Source organism: Acanthopagrus latus, chromosome 2 (assembly GCF_904848185.1).
Source record: "Acanthopagrus latus isolate v.2019 chromosome 2, fAcaLat1.1, whole genome shotgun sequence".
NCBI classification, from domain to species: domain Eukaryota; kingdom Metazoa; phylum Chordata; class Actinopteri; order Spariformes; family Sparidae; genus Acanthopagrus; species Acanthopagrus latus.
This window is the reverse complement of record NC_051040.1, coordinates 30775346-30792908: the sequence shown is the minus strand read 5'-3', so window position 1 is coordinate 30792908 and position 17563 is coordinate 30775346. Positions and strand designations below refer to the sequence as shown.

At 42.1% G+C, this 17563-nt stretch overlaps 1 protein-coding gene across 2 annotated transcripts in view; it reads left to right on the top strand.

Moving 5' to 3' along the window:
* The window catches only part of ngef (neuronal guanine nucleotide exchange factor), a 99730-nt gene that overhangs the window by 21124 nt on the left and 61043 nt on the right, over positions 1-17563 (top strand). The window contains exons 1-4 of one of the 2 annotated variants that reach the window (XM_037119936.1): positions 452-493; positions 11718-12056; positions 12464-12528; positions 15465-15712. In XM_037119936.1, coding sequence (XP_036975831.1) covers positions 11899-12056; positions 12464-12528; positions 15465-15712 — 471 coding nt within the window. In that variant the 5' untranslated portion in view covers positions 452-493; positions 11718-11898. Of the gene's footprint in view, positions 1-451; positions 494-11717; positions 12057-12463; positions 12529-15464; positions 15713-17563 lie in introns of those variants that run through there. The other variant, XM_037119927.1, reaches the window with a different exon arrangement.

Sequence of the window (17563 nt, the reverse complement as noted above, 5' to 3'; positions counted from 1 at the left end):
CTGTTGTCAGATAATGACTGAGAGCTAGCACAAATTGACATCAGAGTCTCAGACTCAGAGTCCTCAAAATCCTCACCAATGTCTGCGTCCCCATTTAAACCCTGCACTGAGAACTTTATTTTCCATAAGGGACACTAGTCTCCATAGGCAAAAGACAGAAAACCTTTAGGATACTTTTTTTCTTGTATCATAACGTCTATTTGGAGCTCCTGCAAAGGGGCAAGTTTACCACGCTGCTGCACTCTAGTCTCTGACTCACAGGAACGTAAAAAAGTGATTTGAAAGAAGCCCAAATGAGGATCTCAGTTGTTCAAAAGGACCTCAGGTTCCATTCATCCATTCATTGTCTGTAACCGCTTTATCCCTTTTATGGGGTCGCAGGGGCTGTTGCTGAAGCCAATCCCAGCTGTCTCTGGGTGGAGGTAGGGTACTCCCTGGACAAGTCGCCAGCTCATCGCAGGGCCCTCACTGATGGCAGAGGTTGCCATGCAAGGTGTGTGCAACCACACATCAGGACCAATTTGGTTTTCAGTATATTGCTCAAGGACACTTCGACATGCAGCTCAGCTCAGCCTGGAGCTGGGATTTGAACCAGCAACTTTCCGATCATTAGACAACCTGATCTACCCGCTGAGCTACAGCCGCCCCAGACCTCAGGTTATCTTTCTCAAACAGGTGTCCAAATGTACACATTCCTCTGTTATACTAGTTATTCATAATTCCATCTCTCAACAATGTGGGTTAAGCAGGATGAAAATGGAATAGATTAGATCAATATATGTTCCAGAAGCTTTTAAAATTTGGTCTGATATCATGCCATATTTTGTTTGTATGTTTTATCAATGGATTTTTTTGCATTTTCTAGCCTGTGGTAAGAGGGGTTAAATGGAATACTTGACAGCACTTCAGTTGTCTGAGATTGTGTAATTTGTTTCCATGCTGGTGAATGTTCTAGAATATTCTAGAGTTTTAGTCCAAACGGCTTTGGATTGGGCAGCCATATAGTATAATGGAAATCGGGTAGGTTAAGCCTTCCCTACTCAGTGGGACAACAAGGAGTTTTAAGCTTGACTCTCGGTGCTTTACCATTCCAATTTTTTATGCTTTCGAAATTGAAGCTCCGCCTGAAATAAAATATTGTCTCTTGGTGGGTGCATTATTGAGAGGCAATATCATACTTTTATTGAAGTTTATTTTGTAGCCTGAGACACAGCCGTATTCATTCTGTGACGATGCTGTGTTAGTTAGGTACAGTAAGATATCGTTGCCATATAAAGAAATGACGTGCTTTTCATGCCCCACCATGATGCACTCTACAGTAGGGTGTGCCCTTATAGCAATTTTGAGGGGCTCGACTGCCAAAGTGAAGAGCAGACTAGACAGGGCACAACCCAGACATGTGCCACATGACAAGGGGAAACAGATGATATATTAGCATTTGTTTGGATCATTGCTTATGGGTCAATGTAGAGAATCTGAATCATTCCTATTAAATTTGGGCCAAAGTTCATTTTTTCTAAAACAGCAAAAGGAAGGGCCACTCTCGGCGATCAAGTGCCGTTTCAGCATCTTATGAATGTGCAATTACAGGGGTGTTGATGTCTTGAGAACAATCAATTATATTTAGGAGTCTGCGTATGTTGTCATAGGAGAAGCATTTTTTTTTTTTTTTTTTTTTATGAAACCAATCTGATCCTTATTTATAAGGCTAGGTATTACATTCTCCAATGTAGTTGCTATGACCTTGGTAAATATCTTGCACTCTGATGATAAGAGGGAAATTGGCCTATGGGATCCGCACAGTTTTGGGTCCTTGCCTGGCTTTAGTAAGACTATGACCAAGGCCCGTTCTAATGTTCTAGGTAACTGGTCAATCTCGATTGTAGTCTAAACATATCCATCAATGGTGCAATAAGATCAGACGCAAAAGTTTTATAAAAATCCATAGGGAAGCCATCTGGCCCCGGCAGGGACATGCACATGATTATAGAGGGGCAGAGTATCAAAGTCAGTATGTGCGCACACAATTTTTCAGGCCTTAGTAACACAATATGTAGATTAATGTAAAAATTAATGAACAAAGCACTTACAGAAAGCTCAACTGTGTATCCTCTGTGCCTGTGAATGATGTGCAATTGCCATTTCTTTTGTGTCAACAAATTATTGTCAACATGAGTTTATTCACATCATCATAATACTGAGGTTTGAAAGAGATGAATTAAGAGGTCAGCTACCCTTAGCTGCTTCCCGGTGTATCCTTTCTCCTCCGACCGAGGAGCAGGCACAGGACTTGGCATTGGACTCGGCTGGGCCTCCGACCGAGGAGCAGGCACTGGACTTGGCATGGGACTCGGCCGGGCCTCCGACCGAGGAGCAGGCATTGGACTTGGCATGGGACTCGACCGGGTCTCCGACTGAGGAGCATGCACTGGACTCGGCCGGGCCTTTGACCGAGGAGCAGGCATAGGTGCCATCTGGACTGCCGACTGAGGACCACTGGCAGGTGTCGACCGGGCCGCCGACTGAGGGCCACTGGCAGGTTATCTACCTGGCAGCCGACTGAGGGCCACTGGCTGGTGTCGACCGGGCCGCCGACTGAGGGCCACTGGCAGATATCGACCAGGCTGCCAACTGAGGGCCACTGGCAGGTGTCAACCAGGCCGCCGACTGAGGGCCACTGGCTGGTGTCAACCAGGCCGCCGACTGAGGGCCACTGGCTGATGTTGACCTAAGTGTCTGCCACACCATTAGTGGAGCAAACCCGGCAAGCGCTGGCTGGGTAGTTGACAATGGAGACTTCAGGGAGCCAGGACGTGGCCGAGAACGTCGCTTTCTTGGTGGGGGCACTTTGTAGGCCAGGTGGGTTCCACAAAAAGGGGAAAATGAGGGCTTGTCCAGGATTGTGACAGAAGCCTGGGCTGGTAGCTGGGCTGAGGCATGGGCTTGGGCTGGTAGCTTGGCTGTGGCTGAGGCATGGGCTAAGTCATGGGCTCGAAAGAAAAGTTTGCTAGCAGCTATTTGACGAGCCCTGCTAGCAGGATTTGTCATAAAGTCTTGGTACCAACGGATTACTTCTAGGCCATTAACTGCTGGGTCCCTTTCTGCTCCGCTCACACATCAGGTGTCCTTTCACACATAAACTTCTGTTCTGAGACTGTTTTGGAGACAAAAACAGTTAAAGTGCTCCCCAACCAGAAACCGTGTTTCAAAGGCAAGGGGGAGACCCTGCTCAGGACGTGTGATTCTGCGTTCAAGTCTGGGGACCTTCAGGCCTACAAACAAGCATGGCAAAGCCCGAGAAGAGGCATCAGTGAGGCCAAATGCAGCCTCAAGCAATGCATAGAGGAGCACTTTAACTCCACAGACTACACACTGCCACTGCCACTCCCTCAACCACTTATTTTCTCGCTTTGACCGCCGGATTGCTGCTGACACATATCCGGCTCTACCAGGGAAGGACAACGCTATCAAGCTGAACCAACATGAGGTCAGATTGACCCTGTATAGAGTCAATGCGAGGAAAGCAGCTGGTCCAAATGAAGTCACCATCTGGACCTGCGCAGACCAGCTAGCAGAGGTATTCACCACCATCTTCAACCTCTTACTACTACAGTCTGCAGTCCCCACCTGCCTGAAGTCAGCAACCATGATCCCAGTCCCAAAGAAATGTACAGTGAGCTGCCCTAATGACTATTGCCCAGTTCCTCTCACACCCATAATTACCAAATGTTTTGATAGACTCATCCTCTCTCACATTAAATCTGCCATCTGTGCTGACATGGACCAACACCAGTTCGAGCAAACACGTCGACAGAGGATGCTGTCAACACAATGCTCCATGCAGCCCTTAGACACCTGAACCAGCCCAACACAAATGAAAGAGTGCTGTTTGTGAACTTCAGCTCACCATTCAACACAGTCATTCCCCACAAACCTATCAACAAACTGAGCAACCTGGATACTGTGCTTCAACTTTCACCTACTGCCCTGCTCCCCCATCAGAAAAGCTAAATGGTCCCTTCGTCACCTTTTTGCCCTGGCCAGGAGATGACACTCTACAGGAAGCGCACCCCCCTTTCTTTTGGGCAGGTGAAGCCCATTTGTCACCTCTCCCCCTCTTTAAGACACTTCTTTTCTCTTTATGACTGTGAAACATTATTCCCCAGGTTGTTTTTCTACAAAAAGTGTGATAATTGAGTGCACTATTGAATATAAATTAGGAACGAGTGGTCACTGGATTGTGTCGTCCCTTCTTCTGTTCTGACAGACTCCCCTGCAAGAGATAACAACATCCTGAAACCAACATCTGGTATCCCGTTTGTCGTGTCAAGGTGTGATATATGATGTGTCCTGTTTAAACGCTGTTTACATTCCCAACGACAGCAGAAGTCAGACCAGCCCTGATTTCAAGTTAATCCTGGATGAGTATCAAGCTAGATTTTCATCTTTTTCTAAAATAGCATATTCTTAACTAGCATGAGAAGGTCTCAAATTTGATGTTTTTCACACTGTTCTGACATAAAATTAGCCGAAATTACAGATTCTGGTTTAATATGTCTGAATGTTTGGTGGAACCACAGTGCCACCTTTTGATAAGTTCCGGTGTAGTTGGAAGAAAACTTTCTAAAGAGCTTATGTTATAATTCATGTCTATAATACATAATTATACACCTCTGACATATATTTTGTACTAAGGATTAAGCTAGCACTTTTCGAAATATGTATAAGCCATCAGTGCTGCTGCTGCATATGTCTCTGTGTGTGTTTGACATATTCTAGCAAGTAATTTTCTTTGCCTTTTAAGGATTTTGGTTATGTCATTTTAAAACGTGTAAACAATGTCTGTTAAACCATGGTGGAGTTCTGTGGACAGTAAATTGCGATCTTAAAACTTTCAAGATGATAGGAATAGCTAAATAAAAACTCTGTGATCTACAATGGGAGATGGGCAGACTCCGTTCTCCCTCTCTCTCTTGCACTCTTCCCAAAACTCTCTTGTCTTGACTTTTAAAATTTTTTTTACTCTTTTCTACTTTTGATTTCCGTACTTCACTTTGGTTTTGCGCCACGCTCCAAGACTTGTAATTTCCACAGATTTAAACCACATGTTGAATTTTTCTTCAAAGTTATCACTCGTGGTTTTTGAAGTGCTTTTATTTTGAAAGCTCGGGCAAGAACGAAACTCATTTCTATTTGTCTTCTTTTATGTATTGTTAAAGTATCGTGCCAACCCAGAAGAAGTTACCTTTTTCTAATTCCTGTAATTGGTAAGGATCAATGACTCACCTGGCCAGCGTTTCATCCTCCAGTTATTTTTATACAATAAGTTAAATCAGTTCATAATCGAAGCTGAAGAACTACTGCTCTAAGAAATCCTTATCAAGACATTGATCAGCTTTAAGAAAACTGGTGCAGAGGTTGACTGCTCCAGAAGCTGTGTCAACATTTCCAGCTAAACAGAGACATTACCATCCAGCCAATATACCGATCAGAGACGAGATGCAACATCATCCTCCAGCTTTTGGATCACTGCTACAAACCTGCAGACAAGCTGAGAAAGGATCAGAGGAGACCAAAGACTTGGACTTCGTCCATCTACAAACAAAGTAGGCTAAACCTTCTGCTGAATCCAGCTGGATTCATACACCTGAGATCAAAGTTCCCTTCTTACAAGCTCAAAGACAATTTCGGATAGGCTCTGTTAGTGTAAAAATTACTCCCGTAATACTCTGAATTAACTACTAGTTCCGTAAATTCACCATCGTTCAAAAATCACCTTATTTCAATATTTTACCCTCACAATCTCCACATTTTCTGTTATTTGTTGTCATCTGTTTGAATTATTATTTCATATTATTTACTCTGCATTATTTAGGTAATAAACATATATAAGCGTTTGTCCTTGTCTTGCGTATGCTGTTGTCCGCCTAATATTTTGCCCTAGTAACCCTAATAGGCTTAGTATCTTCTGCAGTACAAACTCAAAAAAGTGTGTTTACAGGCACTGCATTTACAGGATCTATTTGAACAACTGGAAAAAACTATGCCAAACATGTGCGTTTACACACAAAAGCGTTTCCATGTGGATGGCCCCTTAGAGCTATCAGATCTAAGACAACGACTGAATAACACTTTCTTCCCACAGGCAGTGAAAAGCACAACCCCCTCCCTTGACCCCTCACTCTGTAAAGACTACCAGTGCAATAAAACTCCAAACCAGAACTTGAAGTGCAAACCCCCACTACCATCCCTCACACACCTCATTTACATACCCATAATGTATGTATCTCATGTCTATTTATCTTGTTGTAAATATTTTACTATTATTGTCCGGTTGTAATATAATGAATCTATCCTACGCTCTTCTAGGGAGCTAAGCTTTGTCCGTGACTGGCATGGCTCTTTTCAGGAGATTTGACACAATTACCCAGAGCTCTCGCATCACTGACAAGTTTCTCTTTTGAGTCCGAAAGCGTGGTCAGTTTCAAGTCCAGTGGAGCATAAATGCGATTGAACGCTTTTTCTATTTTGCTAGTGAACCATGGCAGCAGAGTGGGAGCATGCGAGTAGTTGTCGTGGTTAGCATTAGCAGCGGTTGAGGTTTTGCTAGCACGGATATCTGTAATAGGCTGTTTATTGTTGTTGTCCTTGAGTCTCCTTGGAGTTGTAGTGCCCAAAAGCAAGCAAAAGTTATTTGTTTCCTCACTGTTTCAGGGTTAAGATTTAAGGATTTGCACAGGAGCTGGTAACACCGCGTGTGACTTCTATGCCACCATTACTATTATTGCTGACTGTAATATTACCGTCCTCGGGCTGCTGTGTCACAGAAATGTCCCAGTTTTCGGGACAAATATGGGAATTCTGACTCTGATTCTGATTTGAAGCACCTCAACTGTAGCCAAGTCTTTCTATGAGCACTGCTTTGTCCATTGTTGACTACCTGCATGGATCCAGGGGTAAGATTTGGAAAGAAACTGCTGACAAGAGTCACAAGAAAAACAAAAGAGACAAGCTTGTGGAGACAAGTTTTGGAGGAAGGAGACAGTGTGTTGTTGAGAGCACAATTTGAGGGATAAAAGGAGGTCAGTGCCATACTCTATTGTTGGAAAAATGCAGAGACTTGTGGTCTTTCAAGTGAAACCTGAAGTGGGGCTGAACCTGAACAGTTCACTGCAGTCATTTGTTACCTAGTCAGACTGTCATCAGATCATCATGAGCCAGAGCAGCCACAGGCCTTTGACTAGAGCACGGAGAAGGGCTGAAGCGTGAGTGGACACCCGAGGACCACTGACAGTCAAATGGCAAGATTTTGTTGCAAGACAACAAAGTCAAGTCACAGATGGAGATCAAGATGCGCCAGTAGCTGGAATCTGGTTGGAGTAGATCTAAGTGTTGAGATTGTTGATACTCAGATGCAGATGTTGCATAAAAGGGAGAATTTTGAGTTGAGCACTCAAGGGGAATGAAGAATTGTTTCATTTTCAGCCCCCCTATTCAGTCTAAACAAGTTCAGGTTATGTGAATATTTGTGTGCGATGAGCGCATCAATACTTTCTAGAGAAGGGAGGGTGTGGCCTGGTGGCAAATAAGGTGATACATTAATATAATGTCTAAAACAAGGAGAAACAGAACACAAGAAGCTAAAGTGAAAAGGAGTATCCTAAAGAATATTTCATATGGGCAATACTTAAGATAATTCAGTTATAAAACAAATAATGTAATGTAAAAACATAAAGTGGTGAAGGGCCAAATGAAAATAACTAGTAAAGTACCAGAGTAGACACACACGATTGCTGTGGTTTTGTATGGGTATTTCATTGGTCAGCAGAGGTGGTCAGACCAGTCTACCTGTGATGATTATGAGGTGGGTAGAGATGAAAAGATGGCGAAAGAAGCCAGCAACAGAGAGCACATGATCAGTAGCAGCATTAGCCTTGTGTAGGTCTATGTTATGTTTCAGAATCAGATGAAACTGTAGTCAATGAGTTACCACGCTTTTCCCGTTTGTGTTTGTGTGTTTCAAAAATGTTAAGGTGAAGCTAAAATAAACTTGAGGTCCAATGACAGAGCTGCCAACCGGGAAGGATTGAGTGGGCTCTCTGATAACATTTTGGTGTGGCTTCTATGTGGTAATCTTCTGTGATGTCCAGTGAGGATTTACACAGTTGAACTGTGAGTTTGTGTGCTTGCTGGACTTCTGCTTCATGTTAAGGGGACCATTCCCGCCAGAGTGTGAGTGTTAACCCGCTGGACTTCTGCTTCATGAGGAGAGGAGTTCTTTTGATTAACTTTGAGTTTGCTTGTCCAGGCCCAAAAGGTTGGGCACATTGGATGCTTGTGTATTGCGTGGCAAATGTATTACCGAGCTGCTTCTGCTCATACGTTTGTGTTCCCATACGCTGCCTGTCAACTGTGTTGCTCCTGCAACGCAGCTTTTGCCTGCCCTATCAGTTAACATGGAATTATCCTTTGATAATTATTGAAAAATATGATGTAATGATTTTCCTTTACCCTGCTGAAAGAGTGAGAAAGCCAGAGGGGAAATAAGAGGGATGGAGAGAAAGTTAAAGTAAAAAGAGAGTGCACCAGAAAGAAACTGCCTTTCTCATTTTGTGTGTATTCTCTTCATGTCTGTGACATATTCTACAGATATAGACATTAAAACTGTAGTAAAAAATCATATGCTGTCCTGACTGTTACAGGCCATTTCCAGGTAGTTTTTTGTTGAAAATGTGGTAGAAATATGCAAGACTCCGAATCCCTAGATGACACGACAAAGCAGTGACGCTTGACACACACATGAGAAGCACGTCTAACGGTGAACGGTCTAACCTGTTAACATAAACAGCAAAAAGGAAAAGCAATAGGTAACATCATGCAGCAGTGTACCCAGCTTGTCAGATACAGTGCCTTGCAGAAGTATTCACACCCCCCCCCCCTTGAATTTTTCCACATTTTGTCACATTTTAACCACAAATGTAAATGTATTTTTTCATATCCTAGCCATGCTTTAAACTTCTCCACAACTTTTTCCCTGACCTGTCTGGTGTATCCTTTGGGCTTCGTGATGCTGTTTGTTCACTAATGTTCTCTAGCAAACCTCTGAGGCATTCACAGCTGTATTTACACTGAGATTAGATCACACACAGGTGGACCCCATTTACTAATTAGTTGACATCTGAAGGCAACTGGTCACACTTGATTTTATTTAAGGGTATCAGAGTAAAGGGGGATGAATATTTTTGCACACCACACTTTTTCTGTTTTTATTTGTAAAAAAAAAAAAAAAAAAAGAAAAGAAACCATGTATCATTTTCCTTCCACTTCACAATAATGCACCATTTTGTGTCGGTCTATTACACAAAATCCCAATAGAATACATTTACATTTGTGGTTAAAATGTGACAAAATGTGGAAAAGGTCAAGGGGGTGAATACTTTTGCTAGGCACTGTAGCTAGATAGCTAGATGTGTGTGAGAGACATTGTCCGTGATTGCCAGCATCCTTTCCTCCACCTCCTCCAGGGTGACAAGCTCAGAGCCAACAAAAGACCCTGCCTTCTTATTGAGTTTATTCAGTCTGTTTGTGTCCTGTCCTGTTTGTGCTTTGATGCCCACACCCCATGGCAGATGATGAGCATCTGGTTGCAGACATTAAAGGACCTGAGCCTCCTCAGGAAGTAACATTAGCTCAGGCCCTTCTTGTAGACTTCCCCCATATTTGTAGACCACTCCAGTTTATTGTCCAGCACAACACCCAGGTATTTGTATTATTCCACAATGTGAACATCTGCCCCACCAATGCAGACTGTAGAGGGCATGGTCTTGTTCCTCCTGAAGTCCACCACCATCTCTTATGTCTTTGCTACGTTCAGCTGCAGGTGGTTCTCCCCACATCACTTGTTGACCAGGTCCTTGTACTCATCCTCCCTCCCACCCTCTACATCACGATGGCTGTGGCATCAGAGAATTTCTGCAGATGACACAGCTCAGTGCAGTACTTAAAGTCTGCAGTGTGGGTGGTGAAGAGGAAGGGAGACAGCACAGTTCCCTGGGGGGGCGCCAATGTTGCTGATCAGACAGTCAGACACACAGTGCTATAATCTCATAAATTGCATTCTGCCTGTCAGATAGTCAACCACCCAAGTGATGAGGGGAGAATCCACTTGCATGTTCTCCAGTTTGGACTTCAGCAGTCTGGGCTAGATGGTGCTGAAGGTGCTAGACAAGTGGAAGAACATGACATGGACAGTGGTGTTGGGTATAGGGAGGAGTAGGCTTCCTGCAGCAGATGACGGAACAGTATGTGACTCTACCTTTGCATCTGCTGCATGAAATAGAGGATTCCTAATGGATGTACCACACTCCGGCATCTAAGAGACCTGCAATGTTTTTTATTCTTTCTGTCTTGGTGTATGTGTGTGAGCGAGATAGTTAGTAGCATAAACTTTAAAAAGTTAAACAATAACATTTAGGGCACATATAATTAGATTAGAATAACTAGAAAATGCATATCATGCTGAAAATGCAGTGTGAATGGTTAAATTAAAGTCAAGATGATCTTGTAGTCCAGTGCATGGACCTGAGTCAGACAGCAATGTTAATTTGGATGTCAGCATTTGTGTACAAAAGTTAAATAAAAGTCATATTGCATGAGGGATGTGGAATATCTTCCATGATTGTTTTTAGACTTTCCAAGCAAACTAGCAAAGAGATTCTGACACGGTTTCCTATTTTTTTCTGTTGTAGACTGGTGACCTTGATTAAAGGACCTTACTAGAAATAATTATGACACAGCTGAGGCCTTTTAACATTTACAACAGAGAAAGGTTCCACATGTATAATGTACTCAACAAAAACACATTCAGACACTGCCACAGGTTTGATTTGATCAATCATCCAGTCAACCATGTGCATGCAAGTGTGACGTTTTTAACTACACTGGAAATTTCTCTTAAAGTAAGAGGATGAGGATTTGATCATGTGACCATGACATCATGTGATTTACCCATTCCCCAAAAAGGTTAAGCACCAGGGATCTACATCATATACACTTCTCACATTAGACTGAGAATTAACCCTAACCCACAAAAGTCAATTCCTATTTTCTGTTGTGGTGGTACACAAAAGTGGTACATGAAAACCTAAATTTACAGGTGACCATGGAAGTTAATTCTTCACCTTAAGGAAAAAGAGTTAATTTAACAAAAAAAAAAAACCTAATCTCAAAATTCAATTACCATCATACCATAAATTACTGTCATGGTCTTCAGTTTGCAAATAGAGGTGGTTTTATGGTAACCGTGTTATCTCAGTGTGAAACTTGTGTACTGTACTGGGCATACAGTCTGTTTAAAGATTGTAATCTTATCAGTTGTGAATGTCCTGGACCATGACCTGGATACTTCCCAGGTGTTGCTGTGAACAGACAAAATTTAAAGGTTCACCCTAAATTATGAGACCCTGAGGTCTAAAAATGATGCATTTGTTATGTCTACAAAATTAGGATAGTAAGATGTTGGATATCTTGTCAAGGTACAGCCACCATCAAATGAAGGCTAATGCAATTAACTTTAGACAAATAAATGCACATCTGTAAAATCTGAAAATTGAGCAACTTGAAGAATTTCAGTTCCAAGGTAAAGATGATGATAGTTGCCATAGATGTGATTATAAATTTGTAATTTTTTTTTTTTTTTTTTTTGCTTTCAAATGTAGCCCTCAGCTTTCACCACAGCTCCATCATTCCAGAACGGTGTTGCCAAGCAATGGTGAGACCAGCAGCAGACATGCTCTGTACAACACTGATGCTGCGGATAGGACAAGAGCAGTGGGAGGAGGGAGGAGTGTAGACATATCCGCTGCCTCCAACAGCCAGCATAAAGATTTTACAGCTGACATGATCCCTTACCGCACTCACAGCATTCATACTGGAGACATTAAAATGCTGTCTGAGCAAACGGCTGCAGCTTGCACTGTACAGGAGGTCAGAGGGAAAACCATGAGCTCACATCAACCCTGTTCTGGTGGAGAAGACCAGGATAACGTCAACCTCAGGTTAGACCAAATTACACTGGAGCAGAGAAGTTAAGGATAGAAATTAAAAAATATATATTGTTTTATAAAGCTTAAATTTTGGTTTCTGCTACAAGTAAAAAGTGTGTGTATAACAGGTAAATATCAATGATTAATGGTTTTAGTAGATTTCAATGTGGGCACTGTACATTATGAGAGGGTGATGGTGTGATTCAAATGATTTAAGAGGTACACATTGTGTGCTTAAAGAGTAAGAGTGAAAAGGGAACAGACGTTTCTATGTTTCCATCAAATACTGCAAAGAGTGATTTCCAACTTGAATTTGATGAAAAGGCAGCATGGAGAAGTCATCATTTTTTAATGTTAATCAAATTAAGCAAAGAAACGTATATATTCACCCACCTAGACAAACATTTCCTTTTTTCCAGGTTGCTGAGCAAAGAAAATAGCTCGAAGACAATCTCCCACAGCCTCAACATCATCAAAAACATTGGTGAGGAAAGGCTTGTCAAAGGGTGAGGGTAGCATATGCTTTGTATTCCCCCCCGCTATCTCCACCTTTTGCTACAAACATCTCTTATATTATATGAATATTACTGAGCACTGGTAACAAATAGTGATTAAGAACAATTTATTAACCATAAATTATTACCATAAATGAACACGGTAAGAAAAAATCTAATCAGAAAGCAGATAAAATGTATAAGAAATGCAACAATATTGTCTGTGGTTTGCACTGGACAGGTACTGTTTTATCTCTCTTGCATTTCTTTAGCTGTGTGTTTGTGTGTGTGTTACATTCATTGTTATGTAATTTTCAGTCTATTTCTACACCCACCAAAGCAATCTGCAGTATATGAGGGAGATTATGCAACAAGCACCTTCCTTCTGGATGTAAATACTGCCAACATTTCAAGAAGGAGACACCTGTTCTGATCAACAAAAATAAACCAGTCAATAATTAATTGTTGCGCTGACATGTAAAAACTTGCCATATTTTCGAACCTGTAATTAGCTGTGTAATTATAAATATGAATACAGATACTATGTCTCACCTAAGTACCCTATCCCACACTACACCATATATGTCAAATCAAATCAAATCAGTTTTATTTATATAGCCAAAAATCACAATCACTTTACAGTCTGTGCGGTGAACAACATGCTCTGTCCTAAGACCCTCGATTCGAGGGAGGAAAAACTTCACATGTTGATGGAAAAAACCTTTAAACGGGGAAAAAATAAGATGGAAGAAACCTCAGGAAGAGCCACAGAGGAGGATCCTCTCCCAGGATAGACTGACATGCAATAGAAAGAACAACAAAATCACAGTTTACAAGTTGAGTTGACAGGGTATCTGATACAAATTATAATATATGTAAAGTGTGTGGATCTGAGAGACAACTGAACCGGACGAGGCATCGCCAAGTCGTGCCCGAGCCACACAACATCCTCTCAACCGCGGCGACCTGGAAGAGGGCAGGACACACAAGATAGTTAATAATAGACAGAGAGATCAGAGTGAGGAGGCATCAAACTTTACAGAAATACAGACATAAGGAGCAAGTTAAACAGAGGAGAGAATGATCCAGTGGAGCCCAGGGTATGATGATCCAGATCATCATGGGAAAATGAGGAAGATAAGGAGGAAGATATAGAGAGCATAGAGAGCAACACAGCTTGCAGCTTCTGGAGACAGAAAACAAAAACAAAAGATATAGAAATGTGATGTTAATCAGAATAAACAGATTGTTTCTCATTGGCAGGACAGTGTGAATTCTAATACAATAGGTAACGCATTGAGCCTGAGACCGACTGACTGAAGAAGATAGCAATCGAAATCAGTAATAATGAAGGCTAAGTCAAAGAAGTAGGTTTTGACTTCAGATTTAAAGGCGTCATAGAGCCAGGTTATTCCAGAGGAAGGAGGCACAATAGGATAAAGCCCTGCAGCCAACTGACTTCTTCTTAATCCTGGGAACCATCAGGGGCCCTGAATTTTGAGAGTGTAATGCACAAGTTGGAATAGATGGTATAATGAGATCTGACAGGTACGACGGGGCAAGGCTGTGTACAGTTTTGAATGTCATCAGCAGCAAATTAAAGTCTGATCTTATATGAGTTGGGAGCCAATGCAGTTAGGCTAGGATGGGTGCAACAGAAGACCTGAAATAGGACATTGCAATAATCCAGCCAAGACGAAACAAAAGCATGAAACAGGATCTCTGCATCAGCCGTGGACAAGAAGGACCTAATTGTAGCTATATTGTGCAGGTGGTAAAAAGCGATCTTGGTAATTTCACTGACGTGCTGATTGAAAGAAAGGGGAGAATCAAAAGTAATACCAAGGTTGTTGACATTTGGACTGAGAAATAACACAGTTGTCAAGAGTTACCATCATCTGAACAACCTGGTGTGTCTGTCACTGACCAGCATCTCAGTTTTGTCCAAATTCAGGAGCAGGAAGTTTTCTGACATCCATTTTTTCACTGCAGACAAGCAGGTCTCTAATTTTGTGATTTGAAATGTATCATCAGCTTTCATTGGCACAAACAGTTAAGTGTCGTCCACACAGCAGTGGAAATGTAATCCTTAACTCTGAATAATTTGGCCAAAAGGTGAAATATATAAAGAGAAGAGCAAAGGGCCACCACGAGTTGAGTCCTGCGGAACTCTGTACTTCACATCGATAAATATTGATGTAATAGTATTTTAAGAAACACACTGTGTTCTTCCTGATAGGTAAAACTTTAGCCAAGCATCAGACTTGGCGAGACCAAGAGTTCCCGCAGGTATGTGTTATAAAAACAACACAACTTTGTCAACAAAGTGCAAAGGCTCAAATCAGCTCCTGATGAGCACAAAGAAAAGCAAACAGCAAGCACAAACAGCAACAATTTGGACTCGTGCTGAAACTGATGGTGCATTCAGGTGCAATTCCAGTCAATAGGAAAGGAGAGATTCAAACCTTGGGAAATGTAGCTACTAGATGCCAGTTAAAGGACACTGGGTTTGGCACATTTTTCCCTTTGTTTGGAGGCTTTGGTTATGCATGGAGGCCACATGTTGGTTTACATGCAGGTCCCCAGTTAGGTCTCCTGGCTGGTTCTTCTCTAATTTTGTGTTCTGCTAGTGTCCTTGTCACTACTGGTAGCATGAGGGAGTACTGTCGCACAGTTGCAGTCAATCAATCAATCATCAATACAGCAAGGAGGAACAGGAGGAGCAATACCAGAGCCCTACAAAATGACCTGTAGAAGGTCACTGGTGTGCATGTTTCTGCCATTCATGAGAAAGGACGGGGGGGTCTATCTATCTATAGATATGTATATACTCAGAAAACTTGTGTTATGATATCATCAGTGTGTGTGTGTGTGTGTGTATGTGTGTGTGTGTGCGTGTGTGTGTCTGTGTGTGTGACCACCACAGCCTTCCTATACCAGGAATATCGAGACACCTCCAAGCTGCAGGAGATCGAGCTACGGCGACAACGTGAAACCCTTTCACCTGTGGTCACAGGGTCTATGTTGTCAGGGACCACAGCAATGTCCCCCCCGGTGTTACAGCTGCAACTGAGGAACAGTGCACGCTCACTGAGCTTGTGGCAGAATCTAGAAGCTGTGCAGGCCAGTGGCCTGCTCACCCAGTTACCACAGAAAGAAATCATAATGCAAGAGGTAAGTGGTTTTGTCAGGGTGAAATGTTATTTGGATATACTGCTACTACTATAAACAGTAGTGATAGAATATAACATTCAAGAATTAATCATTACCTTTTAGATTTCATCATTCATTGTCATCTTATCCTACACCAGACAGGAGAAAAACATAAAATACTACTAGTAGACTGGCAACACAGATATTTAATTTTTAAACACAATATGATACACTGTAATACACAGTGTATTATATCGCACTGTATGTCAGCCAGTTGATTTGCACTGCCAAACCTTGCCAGACTTATAAAACAACCCTGCAATACATGGGAGGATGACCTGGCAGCAGAAAAGATGACTGAGGTCGATCACATACAATGGTCATCCACATACACGAAAATAAACTGTGACAACCTGTGGAACTGGTTATCCTTTGCGGGTTAGGGTGTAGAATAATGTTAGTGTAATGTTAGAAGCAATGTCAAGGCTCCTCCCCAACCATTAAAATGAAAGTAAATAAAGGCAGACAGAGACGATAAAAATATGATAAAAAACCTTTTTCACAAGAATTAAACCAAGGGATGCTATCACGCTATTTTGCCAAACACAATTCTGAAATTCATCAGATAGCCTCAAGCTGGAATTCTGATGAAGCACAGGGATGTGTACATGATTATAGAGAGGCAGGGGCTCAAAGTCAAAAAAGGGCAACATGTGTGCATGCATTTTTCAGGCCTTAAAGGTCCCATATTATACTGTTTTTCATTAATTTCACACAGCTGTCAGAGGTCCAACAACACTGTATTTGAAATGTATTACCCCAAACCCATCCCTGGTCCTGAATTTCAGCTGTCTTAAAGTTGCTCAAGTGAGCTCTAATGAGAGCAGGTTGTTTCTGTGCCTGCACCTTTAAATGATTATGAGCTCCAAAGCGGAGCTAACTAGTTAGCCAATTTCAAGCTTACGTCACCAAACTTGTAGCAACTGTAAATACTATCAATACATGGCGACACTTACCTGTGGCTTGGGTGCAGTTCCTGGGTTACGTATGGTTGGGACTGATCCTTTTACGAGGGTCAGTGTCGAGGCAAAGCCAGGTTTGTACTGACCCTTGTTACTGAAGCAGTGCTTAGCACACGCACATAAAATTACACGAACCGCAGCCAGTCAAAAATGAAATGCAAACACTGTCTTTTCTGTTGTTCTGTGACAGTATATAGGTACATTTGTTGATTTTTACAACCAACAACAGAACAATTTGCGTGTCTAGCTCTGAGCAGCAACATTGTGAAACACTGCTAGCTTACCGCTGGACACACTGAACTTCACCTGTGGATGGACACCCCCCTCTCAGATATCTCCTGTCACCGTGCAGACGAGGCCTGCCTATGACACTCTCTCCTGTCGTAACATAACAACAGGAACTGAATTTGAACAGCCTGGAGTCCCAGTATATCAGTGGGTGGGCTGCAGAGACCATGCAGGACTCATTTGCTCCTCATTCTGGGAGTTGGTAGGCTCAGGGAGGACCAATTTATATATGTTGACACCAGAGAAAATGTATTTTTCATAACATGGGACCTTTAACCCTTTAAGCCCCAAGCCAGTTTTCTAGGGTTAGGGGTTAGGGTTAGGGTGATTCACAAAGTTTGATGTTTCGTTGTTTATTTGGGTAGTGTTTGGGCTGTGTTTGGATCATATAAAAATATATAAATGTTTTATACACATTGTAGCCCAGCTTCTGCTGTTTAATTTGATATAAAATATGACTATGTTCTTTCATAATTAGTGCAGTAGTGGCTCTGAGGTTGTTCTGCATGTCTTAAGGGTTAGGGTAAGGGTTTGGGTTTAAAACAATATATAGATTCATGTA